Genomic DNA, 14,719 nt, shown 5'->3' on the forward strand with positions numbered 1-14,719 from the left:
GAATGCAAAAGCATTGACATATATTTTTCCTTCCTACAATAGCCCGACAGGCAGGGCAGAGATAGATTTTGGTAGCCCGACTGGAAAAATCGCTAGCCCCGGGACGTCGGGCTAGCGATATTGCAAGCCCTGAGTAGCCAATGAGGTCGCAAGTACCTGCGCGGCTACAGTTTGAGCTCGTTGGCGATCTTGGAAGCAACGTTCTTGAAGGCGATGGATGTTCCTGAAATCCGTTTGAAGCGGACGCCGTTGAGTGAGAGGCGGGGCAGCTTGCACACCTCCATCTCCCATTGGACAAGACTGTCGGCGTGGCCATCTCCATGGACACAGAGCAACAGAAAGTGCTCGGGCTGCTCGTAGTCGCAGTTGTTGGCATCAAGGACTTTCCTGATCTCGCGCATCATGTCTAGTGGCTCCATAGAGGATGTGGTCTTCATGCTCCACGTGAACCTCAGCGAGCGAGGCTTGGCATCCTTCAGCAGAGGAGCAGCGGGGGACGCAGGCTCCTCTTTCTGCTCCGACGACATGTTACGGCTGCAGATGGACAGAAGAGTATCAGCTGACAAACATGCTGCTCTCTGATTGGAAAGTCTCTGTGTTTACCGTCAACACTCCAAACCAATCACAATAAAGAGATGATGACATCATCTGACTCACCTGGAGCCCTCAGCTCTGCCATTCCTCTCAAGCTCTGAGATCCCTCTGACAGAAAGGACACAGGAAGCAAGAGCAAAAGGGTGACATGGATGCAGCAGGAAAGGAAGAAGGAAAGGCAGAAGGAAGCAAGGGAGGAAGAAAGCAGAGTTGGTTGTAGCAGAAGAAGAAAACATTGGAGGGTCTGGTGCTGGTCGTTACAGCGCCCCCTGTCAGCTGCCCGGTAAACCTCCCATGATGCCTCGCTGTTACATACCTGCGTGTGAATTTGGAGGTGAGCTTGGAGAAGAGGTTGGTGGAGCCTCTGGCCCGTGATTGGGCAAGTGGTGCAGCGTCATGTGACAAGGTGGGGGAAGCAGGGGGGCCATTGTAGGTGGCAGTGCGTCTCTCTCGGAGCTGACCACCGTGAAATGTGCTGCGACTTGCTGTCCCCCGAGGGAAATGAAGCCTGTCGGGAGGAGTTGTTCCGCTGCTGATGCTGTGAGTGGAAGCTCCACCCCCTGATCGCTGGGGGGGCGTGGTCACTGCGCTGCGTGGAGGATGGCAAAAGTTAGATACAAAGCGTACGGATCAGCAGGCATGACTCACCTGGCGACTGTACCTGCCGTCTCTGCCGTTATGGACCGCAGCATGACGTTCCGCAGAGCTGCACACGTACGTGTTCCTTCTCGTCATGCTGGAGGACCCGCCCTGTGACACACAGCCAATGAAAAGTGTGAAGACCATAGACAATAATCAACCAATAACTGAGACGCAGTAGGTGGAAATAAGCTTTGAAAAGCACAACACAAGCTCATCTGCAAGCTGCAGTGTCACTTACAGGGGGTGTAGCTAAGCTCTTCTTCCTCTCTGGGATATCGGCCACATTGGGGTTGTTGGCGCTCCCCAGCAGAGGACTTCCTGTTTCCACAGGACTGGACTTCGTGTTCTGACTTCTGCCCTCCAGCTTCACCTCACACTCTGCTGACGTGGTGGCCTGACTCCTGGTGGGAGGAGCCATGACAGAACACACTGAGGAGGAGAGGAAGAAGGAGGTGTTAGTGTGCCATGGGTTGGAGCCAGGTCCCAGTGTAGGAGTGGGCGTTTACCTTGGTCGCTGTATCGCCTTTGTTTGGAGGAGGAGCTACGTGGGGCAGCGACGTGCGCCGGAGACTGGCTGCTGGTAGACGGCCGTGGTTTGAGCAGGGAGGAGTCGCTGGCCTCCACCTGAAACACAGACACAGCTACACCTGTTACACCTGCCAACATTACCTGCTGTCAACACTGTAACCACTTACCTCCACAGTCTTGCGTCCCAGCAGCAGGTAGGTGGCCGTAATGTCATCGTACTTCATCTTGGAGAGCGAATCAGTGATTGCATCTCTGGAGTAGCCCATCCCCACCATCAGGTCTGACAGATCAATACTGACAGTCAGTGTGTGTCTGTCTACGTCTATGTGTGTGCGTCTGTGTCTGTGTGTGTACCGATCCTCTGCTCGTCTCTGATGTTCAGCTCTGGTTCGATGAAGGGTTTCATCTCGTCTTCATCAGAGCTGCTGCTGATCCACCGATCCTTCATGATTTGCTGATAAAAGAAACAACGTAACGTTCAGGTAACGTGTTACCCGGTGAGGGTTAGTCATTATAAACAGATAATTACATAATTAGTACCCTCACTATCACTGCTGTACTGATTATTTATCATGGCTATATTGACTAGGACCCAGTAATTGTTGTCCTGTGTGAGGGACCTGAGCTGTGGTGTAATGATGTCATCTCACTCTGTGCTAATGTCACAGGACCAACAGAGTAAACATTTCATGGCAACAAAGGAGCCAATATTTTTACAGATATCATGTTTCTGATGCTAAAGATCAAACTGTGTCAAACCAGCATTCAAGGAGGCTCACGGAACCGTGATCACACACACACCATTCATCATATGTAAGAATGGGAAACACACACACACACACACACACACACACACACACACACACACACACACACACACACACACACAGAGAGTCCACGATTAGCTGATTCCTGTAATCAGGCTAAAGTTCAGTCAGCTGTGCGCGTTGTTCAGTTCAAACTGAGTGAAAACATGAAAACAGACCAAGCTGCCACAGTAACCAGCAGCTCATGACACCAATGCATAATTAGGTAATCAGGTTTCTGACAAGCACACGAACCACAGGAAGGTGCCGTTCTATCTATACCGAGTCGCACCTCAAGACAAATTCTTCAACATTAAGCAGCACATGACAGAGGACAGAGATGTATAGACTATCAGGATATCCTAAAGACTCCTTGAAAAGCCTCCAGTTGATTTAAAATGCTGCAGCAAGAGTACTGACAGGGACTAGAAAGAGAGAGCATATTTCTCCTATAATGGCTTCCCTTCATTGGCTCCCTGTTAAATCCAGAATTTAAAATCCTGCTCCTCACATAGGTCTTGAATAATCAAGCCCCATCTTATCTTAATGACCTTGTAGTACCATGTCACCCCATTAGAGCACTTTGCTCTCACACTTACTCTTAGAGTATTTAAAAGTAGAATGGAAGGCAGAGCCTTCAGTTTTCAGGCCCTTATTCAGTGGAACCAGCTTTCTGTTGGGATTCAGGACACAGACACTATCTCTACTTTTAAAATTAGGTTTCAAACTTTCCTTTTTGCTAAAGCATATAGTTAGGGGTGGATCAGGTGACCCTGAATCTTTGTTTAGTTATGCCGCAATAGGTGTAGGCTGCTGGGGGAATCCCATGATGCACTGGGTGTTTCTTCTTCACTCACTATGTGCTAATAGACCCCTCTGCACGGAATCATACTTGTTATTAATCTCTGGCTCTTTTCCACAGCATGTCTTTGTCCTGTCTTCCTCCACCCATCCCTCCCTGAGCCTGGTTCTGTCGGAGGTTTCTTCCTGTTAAAAGGGGGTTTTCCTTCTCACTGTTACCAAAGTGCTTGCACATTGTGGGTCATATGATTGTTGGGTTTTCTCTGTATGTATTATTTTAGGGTCTACAAGCACCTTGAGGCGACTGTTGTTGTGATTTGGCGCTGTATAAATAAAATTTAATTGAACTGAAACATGAAAGATGCACAGGTGGCTTCAGAGACTTAAAGTAAAAACCTGAAACGAGTCAGCGTTGTGCACTTCCTGCTAGGGCTGTTCGATATAACGATATATATCGGATGACGATATAAAAACGTCTATTGTTTCATTTTACACAATCGTTTGTTTCGTGGTGTCGCAAAATAAATTGTTTACGGCAATATTTTTTCATCGTTTTGATGGTCACTGTTTTGGCTATATTAATTTCTTAAAGTTCTCTATTTCTCTTATATTTAATATAACCACACTACGGACGGACAAGCGCCTGTTTTTATGCGTTATGGTTAGCAACGACGACACCATCGCGTGTCCGCTTGTTTATGTTCCACATAAACCTTTCACAATAAAGCTCAAGATCCTGTTGAGACTTTTCAAAATAAACTGAATCACGTGAAAGAGCAGATTATTTACGGATGAGAAGTAAAAAAGAGCCGCCAGGTGCTAAAAAATAGACCTTAGACTCAAACGTTAGAACAGGCTTTTCCCCGCAGCACGCCGTGTAATAAATACTCACAAAGAAAACGGTGGCCGTTACAACTTGTGTCTAAAAATGTATCGTTTCATGCATCGGTTAAAACACTCGACTCCAGCTACATGACACGCAGCTGGAAACACTTCACGCAAATTGAGCTGCCCGAGATTCACAGAATTTACAGAAAACATTACATTTTTGTGATTTATATCGTTATTGGGACGATAGAATTCTTATATCGGGATATGAGATTTTGGTCATATCGCACAGCCCTACTTCCTAGTTCATGTTTTTGTTTTCATCTGTTTATCCTTCACTCTGAATTGAACTGAATTATGCATATATGATGTATTGATTATGTACAGATGATGTATTGATTATATTGCTGATGTAGTGGTTCACCTCCAGTGTTCCTCTCTTGCCCGGGTTCAGCACCAGGAAGCGTTTCAGCAGGTTCTCACAGTCCGTCGACATGTAGAAGGGGATTCGATATTTCCCTCGCAGCACGCGCTCCCTCAGCTCCTGCACACACACCAATCACTGTCATGTCCTGATGCTGCAGGACATCCTCAGACCTCCCTGCTCCTCACCTTCAGGTTCTGCCCGTCAAACGGCAGAGAGCCACTGACCAGCGTGTAAAGGATCACCCCGAGACTCCACACATCCACCTCTGGACCGTCATACTTCTTACCCTGAAACAAACACGCACAAGCATACGTCACAAATACACACACACTCTATACTCTGCAGCTTCACAGAAAACCACACACACCACAGACACCTTTGTGCGTACCTGGAAGAGCTCAGGTGCAGCATATGGAGGAGACCCACAGAAGGTGTCCAGTTTTCCTCCAACGGTGAACTCGTTGCTGAATCCAAAGTCTGCGATCTTTATGTTCATGTCGGCGTCCAAGAGGAGGTTCTCCGCCTGCAGAGTAGCAGAGACCATTTGTTAGGAACACATGGAAGCCTGTTTATAGCTGGAGTGAAGTCTGCATTGTGACAGTAAGGACAATGCAGACATAAGCTGGATTCAGCTCTCTAAAACAGAGGAAAACCTCAATGCTTCAAAGTCAGCCTGTGTGTGTTTGTGTGTGTAACTACACTCTGTAGTAATACAGTTGTAGGAGCTAACATGGAGAGTCAGAGTGGTTGGCTCACTGTACATGACTGTAACCTGTATATCAAAACATGGAAATAGGTGAGCAGCTAATGCTAAGTGCTAACCTATTCCTACACTAATAAACGAAAAATAAAACCAGAGAGAAAATAAAAATACTGCAGTTAGTCTGACGCCTCGAGCGTTTTCATCCTCCTGCTGTTTTTAAATTTATGCGATGACTGTAGGGGCGTCCGATGTTAGCCCCACTCTGAACCCTCCCTCCTTCCTGCTCCTATCCGTCTTTAACAGGACCTGACAGGAAACGGATCACCAAGCAGGACGCTCAATTTCTCACTTTTCCACAACCAGAAGAATCACCCCCGATGCTAGACATCAGAGAGAATGCAGCTTTTAGGGAGCTGCTTCCATTTTTACATACAGTTTGATAACTTCAGAAGAGGAAATCGAAAACACCTGAAAACGTTAAATTTCAGATGTGAAGGTGATTCCACACCTGCAGACCTCTCATATAAAGTTTAGGTGGGGCTTCAGAATAACCGCCCGGGGCGTTACCTTGAGGTCTCGGTGAACGATGTGCTTCTGATGGCAGTACTGGACTGCAGACACAATCTGTGGAGACACACACGGACCTGAAACACTTGAGTATTATGCGATGGATAGTACTGCCAATGTGTTACCATGGTAACGGCAGTGTGTGCATGTGTACATGTTACCTGTCTAAATTTAGCTCTGGCCTCCTTCTCCTTCATCCTACCATGAGCTACGAGGTAGTCGAATACTTCACCTGCGCGCACACACGCGCACACACACACACACAGGGTTCAAAGGTCACACCTGTCCCAGCCTCTGATTAGTTTAAAATATATGAAGAACTAACCTCCGCTGGCGTACTCCATCACTAGGTACAGAGTCTTCTCCGTCTCAATCACCTCGAACAGCTTCACTGCAAACACGTACATGTGTATACACACACAGACAGACAGGGTTCAGATAATGTAAGAGAGCTCAGCTCGCTCTCTTACATTATCTGAACCCTGCGTGAAGCCATCAGGCTGTACTTCCATGAAGTACAAGGGGAGTTCTCTGCACTGAACTCAGGCTCAGTGCAGAGAACTTCCCTTGTACTGAGGCTCTTAGAGAAGAAACAGAAACCAAACTGATCGCAGCAAAGAAAAACAAAGTCATGAACCACCTGATAGAAGCAGCGAGGTAATATGAAACAGCCGTGTGACGAGGTTCTGCCCCTCACCTGTTTAACCCCAGGAAAATTACAAATATGGCATCTGAGCAACTCTGGTCGGTCACACAGGTGCAGTGATGACGTGAGGAGGTACTCACCGATATTCGGGTGATTTAAGATCTTCATTATTCGGACCTCCCTGTAGAGCTGAGACACAGACAGGAAACAGACAGCGTCAGGAACGCCAGGATGAATCACAGACGTCATCAAGAACGATGGGAACAGTTTGGTACGAAACAAAGTTCCTGTCTTTCAGAGGTCAGCTGCGTGTGAGAGATGACGCAGCGCTCTAACCATTTTTTTCAAAGTGAGCTGTGTGATTACGGAACAATGATCAATAATTATAACGTTAAAAATCACATCAATGCCTCAGCACGGCTCCTGTAAAAACCATTCCTGATTAAAATCATCCCAGCAGCACGCAGACACTTGCAACTGAAGGTACATCAGGTCAACTCACCTATTACACCTGACTGTTTCAGACCAGCCTGAAAACATCCAGGTGAAAGGTCATCATCTTGATGTGAATTATGATGAACGTCAGCTCCCTGCGCCATTAAGAACACAGAGTCGGGCTACTGTCAGACGTTAGTCTAGCTTTATTTTTTTAGGGTGAATTCTGAGTGGTGAGCTCAGACTAAGGACGCATGTATGATCTGTGACCACAGGTTTGGTAGTCTGCACAAAGCACAGGCTGAGATTTGATGGCAGAATCACATATTAAAAACACGTTTTTCCTTGAACTTCAGCAGCGAGTCAGTAAACCAGCTCCAGATGAGTGTTTTCATGTTTCCTGCTCAGGTAAACCTAAAAACACCGTTCTCTGCTTCAGCCTGACTCTTTCTAAATAATAATAATTTGAACCATTTCAGTGTAATTTCTGCTGCGACACTTGTGAGCACATTACTTCCTGTCAGGTGACAGTGCTCACCTTCTGCAGGCTGCTGGGGTTCAGCTGGGTCTTATCGATGATCTTGATGGCGACCTGTCAGACACACACAGGTGATCAGTGCTCTGTAGGGGGTCTGGGATATTTCCCAGCAGTCCCCGGGACTCATCTCACCTCCCATCCTGTTGGGATATGTCGAGCCAGCTTCACTTTGGCAAAGTTTCCCTTCCCGATGGTTTTCAGCAGCCGGTAGTTTCCCACATGCGGTGACTCGTCTGTGCCAGACGCCGATGAGTTTTTACAGCGGGCGGAACGGACAGAGCGGGATGGCACCTCGCTGCGCCCGTCGTCCACCGAGGCATGCTGGGAAATAAACACACAGTCAGCATGGAGCATGGTCCCAGCTCAAAGTATCTGTTCATGTTCCAACCCTTTTATCCAGCAATCACCTGGTAGCAGTGGATTGTGGACATATCCCAAAATCATAGGTCAAAATGATGAAGAATAAAGAACATCACAGTACTCACTGATATAACATCAATGCTCACTAACATGACATCGCAGCGCCCAGTGACATAACGTCATGCTCACTGACATGACATCAGTGATCATGATGATGATGATAATAATAATAATAACAATAATAACAATGGATTGCATTTCTATAGCGCTTTTCTAGGCACCCAAAACGCTTTACAATTCCACTATTCGTTCACTCTCACATTCACTCACTGGTGCAGGCAAACCACAGTTGTAGCCACAGCTGCCCTGGGGCAGACTGACAGAAGCAAGGTTGCCATATCGCATCGCAGCACCTACATCTGCGCTTTATTGGGATGTTTTTATTATGTCTCTTGGCATTAGAAACACTGGAGCTGCTCACTCAGGAGGATGTTCACCTATTTAATGATGAAGTCTGAGCTTCAGGTAACCCCGTGATGCAAACCATATATAGGTAATATTAGCAGTGGTCAAAGGTCAGCGGTCAGATTTCTGTAGTCACGAGTATGTTATTTACATTTATCAGTAAACAAACAGTTTTATTAAATAGAAACTGAACTAGAAACTAAGTAACTCACTGATCTGTTTGTTTGTTGTTGTCTAACTTTTCCAAACGAAAAACATACGCGCACTCACGTGCTCGGGGTCCCGCTCGTTCACGGTGGGCAGCGGGGTCCTGGCGGACATGTTCCAGGGTCACAGTGAGCCAGGGTCGTTAGTTTCGGTCATGAAGCCCCCGCTCCGCTCCGGAACACCTGCGTGACGTCAGCCTGAGTTTACCTAAGCAGGTTCCCACGCAGCATCACCGGCCCCGGTCCTGGCTGCACGCCGGGCGGGTTATCTGTCCCGGCTTGGCTCGTCTCGGCTTCTTGTCCGGCTTTCTGTAACCGGCATCGACCCGAACGGAACCGGAGCACCAGTTCCTCTTTGCTGGCGGCTAGCAGCCCGGCACTACCGGGTGTGCGCGTACGCGGAGCCTGTCCGGTGGCGTGTGGTGGCTTCTGGCTCGGGGACACGGTACCGGTTCGGTTCAGTCAGGGTCTCCTCATCCTCTACGGCAGCCTCACCGTTAGCCGCTACGCTAGCCAAGATGGAGGACTAACCCAGCCCAGCGCGCTGACGGGATGTGACGTTACAGACAGCGTGCGAAAGGATTGGTTAACCGAGCGGCGGCGTTTGTTGTTGCTGGAGTGTTTACGGAGGCCTTCAGCGGTGAAGGGCCGGAGGTCCGCATTAGTATTTCTGAACCGTTCAATGTCCTTCAATGCACATATTATACAAACATGTAAGACTGCTTTCTTCCATTTGCGCAACATCTGTAAAATCAGAAATATCCTGTCTCAGTGTGATGCTGAAAAACTAGTTCATGCATTTATTACTTCCAGGCTGGACTACTGTAATTCATTATTATCAGGATGTCCAAAAAACTCGCTGAAAAGCCTTCAGCTAATCCAAAATGCTGCAGCAAGAGTACTGACAAGGACTAGAAAGAGAGAGCATATTTCTCCTGTATTGGCTTCCCTTCATTGGCTTCCTGTTAAATCCAGAATTGAATTCAAAATCCTGCTCCTCACATACAAGGTCTTAAATAATCAGATCACATCTTATCTTAATGACCTTGTAGTACCATATCACCCTATTAGAGCACTTTGCTCTCGCACTGCAGACTTACTTGTTGTTCCGAGAGTATTTAAAATTAGAATGGGAGGGAGAGCCTTCAGTTTTCAGGCCCCTCTTCTGTGGAACCAGCTTCCAGTTTGGATTTGGGAGACAAACACTATCTCTACTTTCAAGATTAGGCTTAAAACTTTCCTTTTTGCTAAAGCATATAGTTAGGGCTGGACCAGGTGACCCTGAATCCTCCCTTAGTTATGCTGCAATAGACGTAGGCTGCCGGGGATTCCCATGATGCACTGGGTTTTTCCTTTCCAGTCACCTTTCTTACTCACTATGTGTTAATAGACCTCTCTGCATTGAATCATACCTGTTATTAATCTCTGTCTCTCTTCCACAGCATGTCTTCTATCCTGTCTTCCTTCTCTCACCCCAACTGGTCGCAGCAGATGGCCGCCGCTCCTTGAGCCTGGTTCTACCGGAGGTTTCTTCCTGTTAAAAGGGAGTTTTTCCTCCCACTCTCGCCAAAGTGCTTGCTCATAGGGGGTCATGTGATTGTTGGGTTTTTCTCTGTATCTATTATTGTACGATCTACGGTACAATATAAAGCGCATTGAGGCGACTGTTGTTGTGATTTGGCGCTATATAAATAAAATTGAATTGAAACTCAGTCACTAAATACATTTCACACTTGCACTGGAAAAATGTGAACACAACTCCAACACAGCTGTCACCTTTCACACACAGCAACTCAATACTGAACACACACATTTGTAATGATGTGATCAGACCATTTGAGCAAAACTCTGCGACATCAGTATGTGTAAGAAGTTGTGAACTACACTCAGCAGCAACGCTTTCAGCATATCATTGCATCTGTAGCTCTGTACCCATGTTAGTTCTGACCATGGTTGTGCTCTCAGCTAAACTCTGGTCATGAGACAATTACAAACTCTACCTCAAACAAACTTTACAGCTTTAACAAAGTGCTTATTTTGTAATCACGTATTTTAAGTTTTAAGTTCATTTTAAGTTTTTAATTAATGTTATCCTTTTTATTATCTTATCTAAGACATGTTTAACACTTTCCAACAAATAAATGAACTAAATTAAACATGAATTTATCACAGAAACATATAAAACAAACACCTTTATTTAACTGTCTCAGGGACAGTTACATCAACTGTTTTCTCCTGTGTTGTTAACCCTGAATGATTCTTGGTCCTGACATTTGCATCATCAGAGAAAGGCCACAAAATCAAATAGTTTCACCATAAAATCTCAGAAGTATTTGAGATTGTTGCAGTAACATCACTAAAGAAAAATATCTTCCCATGTCACTGTGCTTTCACTGCAAAAATTTCTGGCACAACTTCACCTAGTTCCAAGGTGCACGGAGAGGATGAAATAATTCACAATGCAGGAACTCCAGCAACACTTAGGGGAAGATGAACAACTTTAATAACTGACCAACGCATTTCGGCTTGTGGCCGAATGTGATGACCCTGATGAAGGCCACAAGCTGAAACGCGTTGGTCAATTATTAAAGTTGTTCATCTTCCCTTAAGTGTTGCTGGAGTCCCTGCACTATGCTTTCACTGGAAAATATAAAATGTTGACATTTTTTATGTAAAACAAAAAAAACAACAAAATCTAAAGACTTAGATGGTCTAATGAAATCTGTGAATCTGTAGATTCATCGGTGTTTCCATCTGAGAGTGTATACAGCAGCACTGACCTTGGCTTTAGAAATCCACCTGTGATAGAGCAAATATGAATGCTGTTGGGTTTTCTTGTTTTGCATGCAGACTCAGTGCTGCTTGTCTCCTCTTGGAGTTTTCTTATTTAAACGTTGGTGGCTTTTGTTTCAGCCATCTGTCTATCAGGAAGACGTGACGAATTTATATTCAATAACCACAAAATAGACAAATACAAGATTAAATATTTTATGTATCAAATATACATGATTATACACACAGAGTTTCTATAGAAAATAACACACACACACAAAAAAAAAGCATAACATGGAAATTTGACATAGTTTGAAAGGATAAGAATAAAGTTTCATAAGACCTCTTTTTTTTTTAAAATGACAGCTGAACCCCGTTCTGAATTATTATTCCATAGTTTTCATTTCTATCTCAAACATCTTATTCATCATGCTGTTCCATTGCTATGTTTTCATTATCATAATTTTTGGGGGATATGATTATTCATTATTACAGAGTTATGAATTTCGTGATTTTATGACATTCATAAACTTTTGTTACTTCATCTGTCATAAATCATTTGACAGGGGTCATAAACACGGGGCATCCTCTCTTCGTGCAACAATAATAATAATAATACTAATAACAATAAAAATAAGCCTTGATGAATATTTTACCAAAACAGAAAACTGCATTTGTAGCTCTTCAGCGTGGGTCTGAGGTACTCTTGTATTTCCTGCGTCTTGGATCTGATCCTTGTTGAGGTTATTGTGTGATTCATCTCTCAGCACTGATTGGTCATGTCACTAAGGCTACGTTCACACTGCAGGCGAAAGTGCATCAAATCCGATTTTTTTTTACCCCATGCAACCCATATCCGATCATGGTATGACAGTGTGAACGGCACAAATCTGATATTTTCAAATCCAATCTGGGTCACTTTCGTATGTGGTATATACAGTATCCAATATATATCCGATGTTTTAGAAAGCGACTGTTTTTTGAATGGTCATGTCGCATTAAATCTGTCTTTTACGTCACTGACACAAGACAGACGCCAATTATCAGCGCCGGAGAAGCACCCGAGAAGACATCCCGTGTAGATGTTAGTGAAACTGTTGGGAAGACAACTTGAACATTTTATGTGTACTGTATAATCTGCAGATTCTGACAGAAATCTGCAACTATCCTTTGAAGCGCCGCTCCTCTCTAAAACAGCAATAAGGATAATTATTAGGTTATTTACATTATTATGTAAATAACAAAATAACTTAAAGCAAAAATTGGGAAACGTAAAGTCCGAAGTCTTTATATTAAGGGCCATCAGTCAAACAATACTGTTTGGTCTGGGTCTAAACAGAGTGCGTTGTGTGTGACATCTTCTTTTGCGCATGCGGGCCGCATTGAGGGTGCACACTAGAGCGCGTTTGCTGTCACATTTTATCTGTAGTGTGAACAAGCAGACAAAAAAATCGGATTTGATCAAAAAATCGGAATTGAGCATTAAGACCTGCAGTGTGAACGTAGCCCAAGACTGTGATGATGAGTGAACAGGAAGCATTCACATCGGGGATCTGTTTGTGTGTTCCTGCCTCTGAGGAATCTTGTTCGTACAGTGGCAGTGATGAGCTTGCGATCACTGACTGATTGACTGGGCTTGTTTTGGAGCAGAGCTCTGGATTATTTGTGCAGATGTGATCGATGTACATTGATGTGGATTGTCACACTTTATTTTCCTCTCTGATCTGGGTCAGACCACAAAAACAAAAAATCAGAGACAAAATTTGTCCTGTCCTTTTTTTTTCTTTGATTCAGTCAATGGTACAGTCTCCGAGGAGGAAAATGTCTTCATTTAATACCATTTCTGTTTTTTCTTGAAATAATGTATTTTCCTGCTTGGTGCTCTGTAACAACAACTCTGGTTTGGTATGTGGCAGGTAGATCATCTTGAGGTCTTTGTGATCCAAGTCAGAGTTCTGAATAACTGTCATGTGACTGTGAACTTTGATCCTGATTTATTATGATGGAAAGTGCTGTGGAAGTTTTCCATTAAATAAAGCCTGCTGACGAGCGGTGAGCGATAGCTAACATTCTTTAATCACAAACAAAGAACAGAAAACCGAAGCTTGGTGGAGAGCCTGCATGATCGCGGGGCAAACGGTCAGCAGAGTCTCACCCAAGCCTAACATGGCTCTCAGTTAAATACCTTCTCCAGGAACAAAAGGCAGTACACAGCTGTTTCACACCTTAAGGTTCACACTCCCTTGCTACCTCCCAGAGTCCTCGAAGAGACAAAAGACTCCACCTGTGGAGTTGTCTGCTTCCCCCAACTTCCTTACTATAGCCCCACCATTTGTCTTACAGTATGAGTGTGAAACATGTTTAAATCCAGTAGCACCAAGGCATCATACAATAAAATAATGTGATTAATACATAAATAAAAGAAATTCCTATACAAAAGTGTCCTCTCTGAGTCCTTCAGCTGAGAAGCTTTTGGCCTGATTCTTAGTCTCCTGGCCCAGGTTCAGTCTGCAGTACAAAGACCTCACAGTTATCATGCAAAGAGTACAAAAAGAACTCACATACACTAGATAATCTCAATAAATCTCAATATCATGAAAAAGTTCTGTTTTGTTACTAATTTTCATATATTGTCATAAAACGCTGCATGAAGCAAGTTAGGGTGGGACCCAAATGCAGGACTCTCAGGCAGAACTAAACTCACAAATAGCTTTAATCCTGGATTCACAGGATGATCAGCGAAAGTAGGGAAACACTAAAAAGACGAACGCACAGAGGGACGAGGGAGATCACGATGAGGAACAGAAGGAAATGCAGATTCTGGGCAGAGATGAAACACTGAGCTACGTTAGGCTACATTCGGACAGCAGAGAGAGGGAGACAGCTCTCCTTGGTCCTCCCATGCAGAGCTGGTAAATCATGAATTAAACACATATTGTGAAAAGCTGAGTTCAGTCTCAATGCCACACCCTGACTACTTCCAGACATACCCTTTGACATGATTGTTGCCCCACAAACCAATTTCTCTGAGCAACATGGAGCCTGTCACAGCTGGGATAAAGTCAGAGGTTGGGCACACCTGGTTAGATCTGCTGGAACCACGCTGATGACGAGTCAGTCACCTGCTGCTGATTGGAGTGTCATAAAAACACCTGCTTACAGCTGTGCCAGCTTGCTTCCTGAGAAACTTGAGACACTCACGTCATACTTCCTACTCTAAACCCGCCAAGCTGAACAGCAGCAGTCACAGAAACAGGAAGCATATTTACTAGACTTGTAGTCAAGACTGCCTAAACTGAGACCAAGACAATACCAAGACCAGAGGGTATCGAGACCAAGACAAGACCAAGACCAAGTCCAGGCGAGACCAAAACCAACACCAAGACTGAGACAAAAAAAGT

The 14,719-nt window shown here is 44.9% G+C and overlaps 1 protein-coding gene across 4 annotated transcripts in view; it reads right to left on the reverse strand.

Moving 5' to 3' along the window:
• LOC102209166 (MAP/microtubule affinity-regulating kinase 3-like) overlaps window positions 1-9,191 on the reverse strand; it is an 11,165-nt gene extending 1,974 nt beyond the window's left edge. The window contains exons 1-18 of one of the 4 annotated variants that reach the window (XM_005754346.2): window positions 8,611-9,165; window positions 7,648-7,836; window positions 7,516-7,569; window positions 6,683-6,731; window positions 6,222-6,287; window positions 6,058-6,128; window positions 5,897-5,953; window positions 5,015-5,149; window positions 4,812-4,913; window positions 4,624-4,743; window positions 2,119-2,218; window positions 1,932-2,044; window positions 1,743-1,860; window positions 1,475-1,665; window positions 1,256-1,344; window positions 911-1,183; window positions 658-702; window positions 157-534 (exon numbers count right to left, since the gene is read on the reverse strand). In XM_005754346.2, coding sequence (XP_005754403.1) covers window positions 165-534; window positions 658-702; window positions 911-1,183; window positions 1,256-1,344; window positions 1,475-1,665; window positions 1,743-1,860; window positions 1,932-2,044; window positions 2,119-2,218; window positions 4,624-4,743; window positions 4,812-4,913; window positions 5,015-5,149; window positions 5,897-5,953; window positions 6,058-6,128; window positions 6,222-6,287; window positions 6,683-6,731; window positions 7,516-7,569; window positions 7,648-7,836; window positions 8,611-8,661 — 2,193 coding nt within the window. In that variant the 5' untranslated portion in view covers window positions 8,662-9,165 and the 3' untranslated portion in view covers window positions 157-164. Of the gene's footprint in view, window positions 1-156; window positions 535-657; window positions 703-910; window positions 1,184-1,255; window positions 1,345-1,474; window positions 1,666-1,742; window positions 1,861-1,931; window positions 2,045-2,118; window positions 2,219-4,623; window positions 4,744-4,811; window positions 4,914-5,014; window positions 5,150-5,896; window positions 5,954-6,057; window positions 6,129-6,221; window positions 6,288-6,682; window positions 6,732-7,044; window positions 7,133-7,515; window positions 7,570-7,647; window positions 7,837-8,610 lie in introns of those variants that run through there. The other 3 variants (XM_013907842.1, XM_013907843.1, XM_013907844.1) reach the window with 3 other exon arrangements.
• Window positions 9,192-14,719: the final 5,528 nt, after the last annotated feature.

The sequence above is a fragment of the Pundamilia nyererei genome, unplaced genomic scaffold (assembly GCF_000239375.1).
Source record: "Pundamilia nyererei isolate P.nyererei 1_Seehausen unplaced genomic scaffold, PunNye1.0 scaffold00550, whole genome shotgun sequence".
NCBI classification, from domain to species: Eukaryota; Metazoa; Chordata; class Actinopteri; order Cichliformes; family Cichlidae; genus Pundamilia; species Pundamilia nyererei.